A 12,077-nucleotide genomic window follows, 5' to 3' on the forward strand; every position below is an offset into this window, starting at 1 on the left:
AGGTGTAGCACTGGAGATCAGTGGGGTGGGACGAATGGACAAGGGAGTCGCATGGGGAGCAATCCCTGAGGAAAACAGAAAGTGGGGAGGAGAGAACAATGTGCTTGGAGGCGGGATCCCGTTGGAGATGGCAGAAGTTGCGGGCAATTATGTGCTGGACGCGGATACTGCTGGGGTGGTAGGTGACGAATTGACTCATCCTGATAGGTGAAGACAGCAAATGTCAAATCCGACTCATCCTGATAGGTGAAGACAGCAAATGTCAAATCCGACTCATCCTGATAGGTGAATACAGCAACAGGAAAAGGTATGCAAAGAAAGACAAACTTTGTGAAACTTTCCATAATTTTTTGTTAAACTTTACAAAGAATTTCTACATCTTTTCTCAACATTTACATCTGTACAAAGCTTCAGCTCAGTTCACACTCAATGATTCCAACAACGCACACACTGTTGCTTCAAACCTTATGGGCAAATTAGATTCCTTCAACACAAATAGATCACTGGTCAGTCACCATCAGTGTTAGCAGCCATCTGGAGTACAACAGTCACTGTAAACTGAATGTACATAACATAACTGCACCACAGGTGAGATATGAATAGATTTAATAAATAAGCACTTAGAAATTAACAATCCAAAAAAATTTAAAAAGCTGAATTGTAGTTCAGAAATAATTGGATATGTACTGTATCACACTAGATAACAAGAGGCATTAAATCTGGTGCAGAGAGTCCTGGAGAGATTCAGCAAACAGGAGATTGAGACTGAGTCATGTGAAGGTTGCTCTGTCCTGTCGTCAATGGCACTAAGTGTAGCAGTTGCAATTTACAGTTAACCAGAGGAAGAGACATGAATGACTAATCAGTTAACATTTAACCACACTTTCCGGATAGCAGCAGCAGAGCTATCTAATACCCAACTAAAGTCACACAGTTCAGACTTGACAACAGTAATCTGTGCAGTTCACGTGTAAATGGTCTCAAACATCCATCTACAACCAGAATGAGAACTCCTCATGCACCCTGTGATTCACATCATCCATCCATGTCTTGCCCCGTGACCTGGGATGTTTGATTAAACATTTCACTGCTTTGCAGAATTGAACAGAAGACCATCTAACTCAATGGGACTGTACACCGGCTGCCTCCCCAAACACAATTAATACCCACCTCTCTCTCTGACACCCGCTACCTTCACAAACACAATTAATACCCATGTCTCTCTCTAACACTGGCTGCTTCCCAAACACGATTAATACCCACCTCTCTCCCTGACACTGGCTACCTTCACAAACACGATTAATACCCATCTCTCTCTCTCTGACACCAGCTGCTTCCCAAACACGATTAATACCCACCTCTCTCTCTAACACCGGCTACCTTCCCAAACACGATTAATATCCACCTCTCTCTCTGAACCGGCTACCTTCAGAAACACGATTAATAACCATCTCTCTCTCGACACCCGCTACCTTCCCAAACACGATTAATACCCACCTCTCTCTCTAACACCGGCTACCTTCACAAACACGATTAATACCCACCTCTCTCTCTGACACCGGCTGCTTCCCAAACACAATTAATACCCACCTCTCTCCCTGACACTGGCTACCTTCACAAACACAATTAATACCCACCTCTCTCTCTAACACCGGTTACCTCCACAAACACGATTAATACCCATGTCTCTCTCTAACACCCGCTACCTTCCCAAACACGATTAATACCCATCTCTCTCTCTCTGACACCAGCTACCTTCCCAAACACGATTAATACCCACGTCTCTCTCTAACACCCGCTACCTTCCCAAACACGATTAATACCCATCTCTCTCTCTCTGACACCAGCTGCTTCCCAAACACGATTAATACCCACCTCTCTCTCTAACACCTGCTACCTCTACAAACAAGATTAATACCCACCTCCCTCTCTAACACCGGCTACCTTCCCAAACACGATTAATATCCACCTCTCTCTCTGAACCGGCTACCTTCAGAAACACGATATACACACAGTCTCCCCCTGACACCGGCTACCTTCCCAAACACGATTAATACCCACCTCTCTCTCTGACACCTGCTACCTTCCCAAACACGATTAATAACCATCTCTCTCTCGACACCCGCTACCTTCACAAACACGATTAATACCCACCTCTCTCTCTTCCCAAACACGATATACACACAGTCTCCCCCTGACATCGGCTACCTTCCCAAACACGATAAACACCTCTGACACCAGCTACCTTCTAAAATAAGAGTTTCTGTTGTCAATTCCACGGCACAGTGAACTTTGATTGGGCTCATCTGATTGTGATGGTGACAAAGCAGTTGGTGGTTAATGTGCTGGTCAATGGAAAAGTCACTTTAACCTTGAACCGAGTCAAGATCACTGTTGAACAATCACTGCTTTTGAAGCCTCACCAATCCTAACAGAGCCACAGAAACATTGCCCATCAGGTTAAAATGGATATCTGCAATTTTTTATTATCTGCTCATAATTTACGATTAAGTGTAAACAGGTGTTGGTGCAGCTGTTCAGAAAGAGACTCCCCATACACTGGACGGTCCTGCATTGTTAAACCCCTTTCTAAGCTGTCAGACTAGGGCAGCCCTGGGGACGATGGCAGTGGTCAGACCCTGGGACGGAAGTCAGCCCTGGTATGGCCCAGGGCAGAGTCAGCCCAGAAGTGCTCAGCCCTGTGGTGTCCAAATGTAGTCATCGGTCTAGGGTCAGCATTCAGCCCTGGGGATGATAGCAGCCTGGGGTCAGTGGTCCTCCCTGGGTGGCTGAAAGCTGTGGTCAATTCAGGGGAAGCTGTCAGTCCCGGGGGCTGGGGTAGCGGTCAGCTGTCAGCCTGAGCTCATGCTCACTCGCTGGGCCTGTGGGCAGTGGTGTGGCTGAGGGCTGTCGTCGGTTCTGGAGGCTGGGGGAAGCACTCAGCAATGGGTGCTGGGGGCAGAGGTCAGTCAGATGTCAGTGGTGAACCCTGGTGACTTTGAGGGCTGTGGTCAGAAATTAGTCCAGGGGATGTAGTGTGCCTTGGGGGGATGATGGCAGCACTAAGCCCTGGGGAGGGGAGAGGAAGGAATTCGGGGTCAGCAGTCAGTCCTGGGGCTAGGGAGGGATTGGTCAGCCCTGGGGGGGGGGGTAATGGGGGCCACAGTCAATCTATGGACAGCTAAAAGTCCCACAGGGAGTTTGGCCCAGGATCATAGGTCAGTACCAAAGGGACAGTTAACCCCAGGGAGATGAGGGCCAGGGTTGGCCTGTGGTCAGCAGACAGTCCCAGGGGGTTGGAGTCTGGGGACCGCAGCTAGCCCAGGGTCAGAGGTCAGTCCCAGGGATGGTCAACCTGTGGCTGCAGCAGCACATACAGTGTCACCTGGAGCCCAGTCAGGTTCCTCCATCTGGTTACCCTGACAAACTTACTCTCCGCTTTCACACAGACCATGGAATAATACTGTTTGGCTCAGACCCAGACCCTGGCCACGTCCAAGTCACTACTTTCCCTTTCAGAGAAATGACCACCTCACTGACTTGTGTGGCTTATGCTTGCGGATAGTTCTGGGTGAAAGGGCGGGTCTGGATCTACCAGTACACTAGACAGGTAACTGCTAACACTGACCTTTCAACATGCTTGGTCTCCCGGCCTGAATTGGGTTGGCCTCTGATCGAACCGCTGTGGTCACAGATTCAATAATGATAGCTCACAAAGACTTGTTAATGTTGACATTCAAGACTTGACCAAACAACTAACAAAAAAAATGTTTTAAGGCTGTTTAACTATTGTAGATATTTTGGCCCCCACTTATTTCAAAATACATTGAAATGTTTTAATCCCCCTGTAGATTAACAAATTTAAGTTTCCTTTCCTCTAGTGTTCCACTTAATGTGTAATAAAATGACATTACATGAAGAGTTGGGATCTTTGTTTGACTTGAGATATCTGAGGACCAGTAGCATCTTTTCTCATTCAACATTGAGTTTTAAAAGACTGTGTTCTGCTGCGAACATCTGCCAAACCAGTAACCGTTCAACAACACTGCAGAGAAGAAACACAGGCCCAAGTTCATCCTTGCGTCTCTGCGGCACTTGCCTGTGTTTATTGAAAAGGTCCACCCACTGACGTATCAACGTACGCAGGCAGACTGGGCTAACACAATGGCACATCACAAACATGAATGAGGCATTGTAGGAAAGATGCGAGATGTGTGTGGTGGGAGCCCCCAGTTCACTTGTCCATAGAAAAACCACAAATACCACGAGGTTCAGAGATTCCAGACTCTCACTTATCCTTCCTACAGATGGAAGATTTCTGCCTCATTCACGAATAGCCCTCATGAACCGATGCATTTGTGTGGACAGATGCTCAGACCCACTCTTGTACTGAGCGCTTACAGGCCACCAGGTTCTGCTGTGATCCCTTCTGCTTGAACTGGAAGATGGTGTAGATGAGCACCAAGATGCAGAGGGACAAGATGCAGGGGATGACGACAGCGATGGCATTCACGGTGCTGGGCACATCATTGATCTGGACCATGATGTCCACGTCATCACTAGGCCGATGCCGGTCTCCGTTCATGTCCACATCTTTGTGATTGCAACCCATCCAGTCTCTAACGATCGATCGAGGGTAACCTGGCTCCACGATCAGCTTCTGATTGTCAAACTTCCAATACTGTTTCCCTTTGTAAAAGTATGTGTAATCTGAGTGAAGAAACAGAAATAGTTCACACAAGACCATCCTTCACTCTTGGTTACTGCAAACAATGGCCCAGTGAGGTCCTATGACATAGTCAGTGCCGAGCACTGACAGACTGGTTTTATCGTTAGCTCAGCTCGCAGCACCATGGGCCGATTGGCCTCTGTACAGGATAGGAACCAGTGACAGGGCCGGGGCAGGCACTGATCTGCAAGGGGCAGGTCGCAGCACCACAGGTTTGGTAGACCCAGTCCTGGCAGAGACACTCCTCATGTCAGAGATGCTCCTCCCACTGATTCCATTGCAGATGGACAACACCCCTCCCTCCCTCCCCCCACAGGTCCATAACTCTCACTCCTCCCTCCCACCCCCCACAGGTCCGTAACTCTCACTCCTCCCTCCCCCACAGGTCTGTCACACTCACCCCTCCCTCCCTCCCCCCACAGGTCCGTAACTCTCACTCCTCCCTCCCCCACAGGTCCGTCACTCTCACCCCTCTCTCCCTCCTTCCACAGGTCTGTCACACGCACCACTCCCCCGCCAACAGGTCCGTCACTCTCACCCCTCTCTCCCTCCCTCCACAGGTCTGTCACAGTCACCACTCCCCCCCCCCAACAGGTCCGTCACTCTCACCCCTCCCTCCCTCCCCCCACAGGTCCGTCACTCTCACCCCTCTCCCCCTCCCCCCACAGGTCTGTCACACTCACCCCTCCCTCCCTCCCTCCCTCCCTCCACAGGTCTGTCACACTCACCCCACCCTCTCCCTCCTCCATAGGTCAGTCACACCCACCCCCCCCCCACAGGTCCATCACTCTCACCCTCCCTCCTCCACAGGTCCGTCACACTCACCCCTCTCTCCCTCCCCCCTTAGGTCTGTCACACTCACCCCTCACTCTCTCCCTCCACAGGTCTGTCACACTCACTTCTCCCTCCCTCCCTCCACAGGTCTGTCACACTCACCCCTCCCTCCCCCCTCCCCTCTCCCTCCCCCATAGGTCAGTCACACCCACCCCACCCCCCACCCCCCCCACCTCACAGGTCCATCACTCTCACCACTCCCCCCTCACAGGTCCGTCACTCTCACCCCTCTCTCCCTCCCTCCACAGGTCTGTCACACTCACCACTACCCCCCCAACAGGTCCGTCACTCTCACCCCTCACTCCCTCCCCCCTCAGGTCCGTCACACTCACCCCTCCCTCCCTCCCCCCACAGGTCCGTCACTCTCCCCTCTCTCCCTCCCCCCTCTGGTCTGTCACACTCATCCCTCACTCCCTCCCCCCTCAGGTCCATCACACTCACCCCGCCCTCCCTCCCCCCTTAGGTCTGTCACACTCACCCCTCCCTTCCCCCTCCCCTTTCCCTCCCCCATAGGTTAGTCACACCCACCCCTCCCCCCTCCCCCACAGGTCCATCACTCTCACCCTCCCTCCCCCACAGGTCCATCACACTCACCCCTCTCTCCCTCCCCCCTTAGCTCTGTCACACTCACCCCTCACTCCCTCCCCCCTCAGGTCTGTCACACTCACCCCTCCCTCTCTCCCTCCCTCCCTCCACAGGTCTGTCACACTCACTTCTCCCTCCCTCCCTCCACAGGTCCTTCACTCTCACTCCCTCCTCCCCCACAGGTCCGTCACACTCACCCCTCCCTCCCCCCTCCCCTCTCCCTCCCCCATAGGTTAGTCACACCCACCCCTCCCCCCTCCCACCTTCCCCCACAGGTCCGTCACTCTCACCTCTCCTTCCCTCCCTCCCCCACAGGTCCATCACACTCACCCCTCCCTCTCTCCCTCCACAGGTCCGTCACTCTCACCCCTTCCTCCTTCCTCCACAGGTCCGTCACAGTCACTCATCCCTCATGTCCCCCGCTGGTCATTTCACCCACCCCTCCTCTTCTACACTCTGCCTTGCTCTGTGCTGAAGGGTTGGGATTTGAGCTCAGGATTCGGCCTGTAGCAGAGACTCCCAGTTACTATCAACCCACCACACCACAGCCCGCTCACTGAAAGAAACTTACTCCCTTCCTTACTGACGAAGGCGCCCTGAGGGGCCTCTGGAATTCCTTTCCAGATGGTAATGGGTTTGGGATAACCAGGGTCAGACGCCTGTCGCTCTTCGTTGTACCTCCAATACCTGTCAAACAAACATCTGCTTCAGTACACTATCCTGTCTGCACCCTGCCCCGGGCTGCTGGTCGACACTGTCCCCCCTCACCCCCCAACGCAGAACCACCTGCCCCAGCAGGACTGCACCTTGCCCTCACCATCCACCCGCTCAGGGGCCCACCGGCCACACATTCAGGAAGGTCCAGCAGTCAAGAGTAACTCACAGTAATTGTCCAGTTTAACTTCAATAAAGTTATTTGAATCGTTACTGAGGGACTGAGGTATAAACTTTAGACTAATCATGAACAGTCAGCACAGATCTACCTGTTCACGATGTTCATTGAAACCTATCGAATATTGAAAGCTCTCGATAGACTTGATGTGGGGAGGATGTTTCCTATGGTGGGTGAACCTAGGACCTGAGAGCACAGCCTCAGAATAGAGGGACGTCCATTTAAAACAGAGATGAGGAGGAATTTCTTTAGCCAGAGGGTAATGAATCTGTGGAATTCATTGTCACAGACGGATGTGGGGGCCAAGTCATTGGGTATATTAAAAGGCAGGAGAATGGGGTTGAGATGATCCACAGGCAAATCACAAGATGATTCCAGGAATTAAAGGGTTATCATACGAGGAATGCTTCATGGCTCTGGGTCTGTAATCGCTGGAATTTAGAAGGATGGTGCGGGGGGGGGGGGGGTGGATCTGATTAAAACCTTTCAAATGTTGAAAGGCCCAGACAGAGTAGATGTGGAAAGGATGTTTCCCAGGGTGGGAGAGTCTAGGACAAGAGGGTACAGCCTCAGGATAGAGGGACGTCCATTTAAAACAGATGTGGAGAAATTTCTTTAGCCAGAGGGTGGTGAATTTTTGGAATTTGTTACCTCAGGCAGCTTGTGGAGGCCAGGTTGTTTGGTGTATTTAAGGCAAAGATTGATAGGTTCTTGATTGGACTTGGCATGAAAGGTTATGGGGAGAAAAGCTGAGGAAGGTCAAAAGAATCAGACATGATTGAATGGTGGAGTGGATTTGACAGGCTGAATGGCCTAATTCTGATCCTATCTCTAGCATATCCTTTGGCTGTGTTTGTTGTGAGCACAAACTGTACATTGTCTGTACGTGAGACAGATACGTGAACGTGAAGCAGAGACTTCCGGTTTCTATGGACCCACCACACCATGGCCGATTCACTGGTGGGCGGAGCAAGCTGCATTCATGACAACAGTGATACTGATTTAATCAAAGCTTTTGACAAGGTCCCAGATGGGGAACTGGCTTGATGGCAGAGAACAGAGAGCCTGGCTGATTGTGTGACCATTGGTGTTCCAGCTCAGTATTCAATCCCTCAGGGATTACAACACATTTATAATGTGAATTTAAACAAAAGCCAGCAACTGACGTAAAATGCACAATTCGGAAATTGTGGAGAGGGTGTGATTCGGAGCAGAGCAGCCACTTTTGCATTCGAGCCACGCAGCGGTACAACCTTGATTAACCCGAACCTAATCACGGGACAATTTAGCTACCCAGTTTGTGGGAGGAGATCGGAGCACCTGGGGAAACCACATTCCATGGGGAAGACTTTACGGAACAGTGTCGGATTGAACACTGAGCTCTGGAGCACCTCATGCTGTAATCGACACATGCTAACTGCTACACTAGCATGGTGCCTGTGTTAGTGTTGCAATCAGGCAGCCTGAGAGGCTTTTAGACAGACACATGCCTATGAAGGGAATGCCGGGATATGGATGATACACAGGATGAGGACAGTTACTATAAATTAGCATCAGGATTGGCACAACATTGTGGGCTCAGTGGCCTGTTCGATGCAGTGCTGTTCGATGTTCTAAGTGTACTCATGGGAGGAAGGTATGAGAATGGGTATGAGAGGGATAATAAATCAGTCATGATGGAATAGTGGAGCAGACTTGATGGGCTGAGTGGCCGAATTCTGCTCCTGTGCTTTACGGTGTTATTGCATTGTCAAGCAGCAAGGATAAAACTGGTGTTCCCAAGCACAGGGAATCAAGAAAGACTATGACAACAACTAAAGATTTATTTAACAATGCAGGAACGTGGGTAAAATAGGTAACAAAGACATTTTTTTGCCCGGAGGTTTCACCTATGGAGAAGCTATCAGTACTGTACATGCAGATTGCAAAGAGATTCAGGATACTTGTTTCCCTTGAAGAAGTAGGTTTTTCCCACTGGCTCCCAGCGAAGGGCAGTGTCGATTCCCTCTCGTGGAAGCCCCTTCCCCAACTGCAGCAACCCGTGAGGGTATCCAGGCTCAGCGGTCACCTCCTTGAACACCCAGTACTTGTCACCTGTGGATCAATAACATCAAACACCTTAAGGAGCAAGGAGTGCTGATGGTTTAATCACCTCTCCTTTTCATTCAGCTTCTAGAGGAAAAGGGAAGAGGGTTCAAAACATGAACTTCATTTGTCACATGCAAGTCGAAAAGTACAGTGTTGGGACACTGGGGTGGGTGGTGTTGGTCTGAAGTCTGGGGGGAGAGAATGTTGGGACACTGGGTGGATGGTGTTGGTCTGAAGTTTGGGGTGGGGTGGATGGTGTTGGTCTGAAGTTTGAGAAGAGTGTTGTGACACTGGGGTGGATGGAGTTGGTCTGAAGTTTCCGGATTAAATCCACTCCACCTTCTTTGTATTGAGGTCACCACAGGGTTAAATCATAGTGACAACTTTGGGGAGAATTGGGTGGAGTTAGACCCAAAGTTTACTGGGGGAGGGGAGTTGTGAGATACAAGTAATAGTGATGATTTAGTTAGAAATGACAAGTGACCCACTCCAGATCAGAGCTACTGGCAGTCCTATCATTAAGTATGGTAATGATACTATGATCAGGGCATTGTCATCAGGCTGGGATGTGGAGAGAGGCAAGTATGACAAGCAACGATGAACCCATGTTCGAGCAGACCAGCCCAATGATCAGCCCCACTTCTTGAGATTTATCAGTGAGCACTGGTCTAGTTTACATCTCCTCCATTAAACTGACCAACCTAAAAACATCTCCTCCATTAAGCTGACCAGCTCAGAAAACATCTCCATTAAACTGACCAGCCCTGAAAACATCTTCACTAAATTGACCAACCCTGAAAACATCTCCTCTGTTAAACTGAGCAGCTCTGAAAACATCTCCTCCATCAAACTGACCAGCCCTGAAAATTTCTCTCCATTAAACTGAGCAGCCCAGAAAACATCTCCTCCAGTAAAATGACCGTCCTGAAAACATTTCCACTAACTGACCGGTCCTGAAAATATCTTCATTAAAATGACCATCTGTGAGCGAGGTATTTTCAGGAGATTAGAACCCCATTCTTGATGGCATCATTGGGAAATGTTAGGGGACGGTACTCTAAACACATTCAATTCCCTGATGAAAGATGACTCGCACTCTGAAAACAAGATTCCCCAGTCTAAACAATGGCATCAATAGCAAATTACCCAATCTAAAACCCATCTGATGTATTCATGTCTCTGACCACTGCTTGCTGTCTAAGAGAGATGGCAGGGTTAACACCCATAACTCCAATTGTGTGGGTACCCTTGTCCTCACCTCTGCCCCTCCCACTGTTCAGGACTGTCACCTAAAACACTGATTCGCTCCCAATTCTCTGCGTTGAATGAACTGCTTGGGTTCCATCAACACCCCCGGCCCACCACCCTCCCCCCGCCTTAAGGATGTTGAATCCCGTACCCTCCGGAACATTACATTCTTCAGGGACACCCCCCTCAGGATATTCCATCTTGCTCCTCTGGGACACACACCCCAGGGGAACAGCACCACCCCCCAGGATGGTCCACACCACCTCCCCTGCTGATAATCCCCTTTGTAAACCACCCAGGGGTAACACTCCACCACCCCTCAAGTCATTCAACCCATCCACTCTGGGACACCACATAGCATGGGGAAATCCCGCCACCCACTGTGGATCACCCAGGGACAACGCCCCCCTGCACTGTCACTGGCCACAACGGCACTCTGCCCTTCTGCCCCTGCCATGCCTCGAGGGCGGCCGATGTGCCAGCATGGCTGGTACTAACGTTCTGACTGAATGGCAGTGGAGCAACAAGCTCTTACCTTTAAAGAAGACAAACTTTCCATCTGACCTCTCATAGGCAGCGTCGATCCTGGTGGGGAGCCCCTTCCAGAACTGATCGATCTGCATGGGATACCCCTCCTGCACACGGTTGTTTCGTAGACGCCAGAACCAGCGATCCTGTGAGAACGCAGATGGTAACTGGGACGTAGTGCTGCCAGGTGGCCTCTGAGTTTGCAACATTGCTACGACATCCAACTCCTGACTTTGCTCTGCACCCTCGGGCCACAGCGTGAGCAACACCCCTCCTCACAGAGTGAGCACCGCCCCCACCCCCGTCACAGAGTCAGCAACACCGCCCCCCCGTCACAGCATCACCCATGGGTCACACCTACCCTCTACACTGATCAAATCTTCACTCCCTCAGTGTCTATCTTACAGCACCTTGGTACAGGAATGGCCCTTCAGCTTATGTCTGTGTGAACCATGACACCAAATTAAACCAATCCCATCTGCCCACACATGGTCTTCTATCGCTTGCCTTCTCATGTGTGTAATGGTGCCCACACGTGGTCCATTGCTTTCTATTGCCTGCCTGTTCAATTGTCTAAATGCCTGTCATACCCAATAAACTTTTCTTGGGCTTCCAGCCTGGTTCAAATATCGATTATAACCAATGTTCTGATGACAAACTCTGTCACCTTCTTCAGGGATGATGTTAGGGCATGTAGTATTTACACCCGAGTCATCCGTCCCTCCTGAGTGGTTAGTCCTCATCCAATCAGGTTCCCACTCTCCCACCTTGATTACAACGGAATCCCAGTTCTTACTCAGAGCGAGACCTTCTTCATTGTTAAAGTTCTTATCTCCTGAAAGACCTCCTTCAGGGCTGCTCAATTTACTGGAGATGTTTCAAGGCTGGTCATTTTAGAGGAGGAGATGTTTTCAAGGCTGGTCAGTTTACTGGAGGAGCACACATCAAAGTTGCTGGTGAATGCAGCAGGCCGGGCAGCATCTCTAGGAAGAGGTACAGTCGACGTTTCAGGCCGAGACCCTTCATCAGGACTAACTGAAGAAAGAGCTAGTAAGAGATTTAAAAGTGGGAGGGGGAGGGGGAGATCCAAAATGATAGGAGAAGACAGGAGGGGGAGGGATGAAGCCAAGAGCTGGACAGGTGATTGGCAAAAGGGATATGAGAGGATCATGG

At 50.4% G+C, this 12,077-nt stretch overlaps 1 protein-coding gene across 1 annotated transcript; it reads right to left on the reverse strand.

The window, feature by feature from the left end:
- Positions 1-1,095: 1,095 nt before the first annotated feature.
- Positions 1,096-11,113, reverse strand: LOC140192923 (matrix metalloproteinase-24-like). Its single transcript, XM_072250407.1, has 4 exons — positions 10,912-11,113; positions 8,984-9,134; positions 6,720-6,835; positions 1,096-4,710 (listed from the first exon to the last, which is right to left on the reverse strand). The coding sequence occupies exons 1-4, from the start codon at positions 11,111-11,113 to the stop codon at positions 4,373-4,375; spliced, it is 807 nt and encodes a 268-aa protein (XP_072106508.1). The 3' UTR covers positions 1,096-4,372.
- Between the last annotated feature and the right edge of the window lie 964 nt (positions 11,114-12,077).

The sequence above is a fragment of the Mobula birostris genome, unplaced genomic scaffold (genome assembly GCF_030028105.1).
Source record: "Mobula birostris isolate sMobBir1 unplaced genomic scaffold, sMobBir1.hap1 scaffold_3087, whole genome shotgun sequence".
NCBI lineage: Eukaryota > Metazoa > Chordata > Chondrichthyes > Myliobatiformes > Myliobatidae > Mobula > Mobula birostris.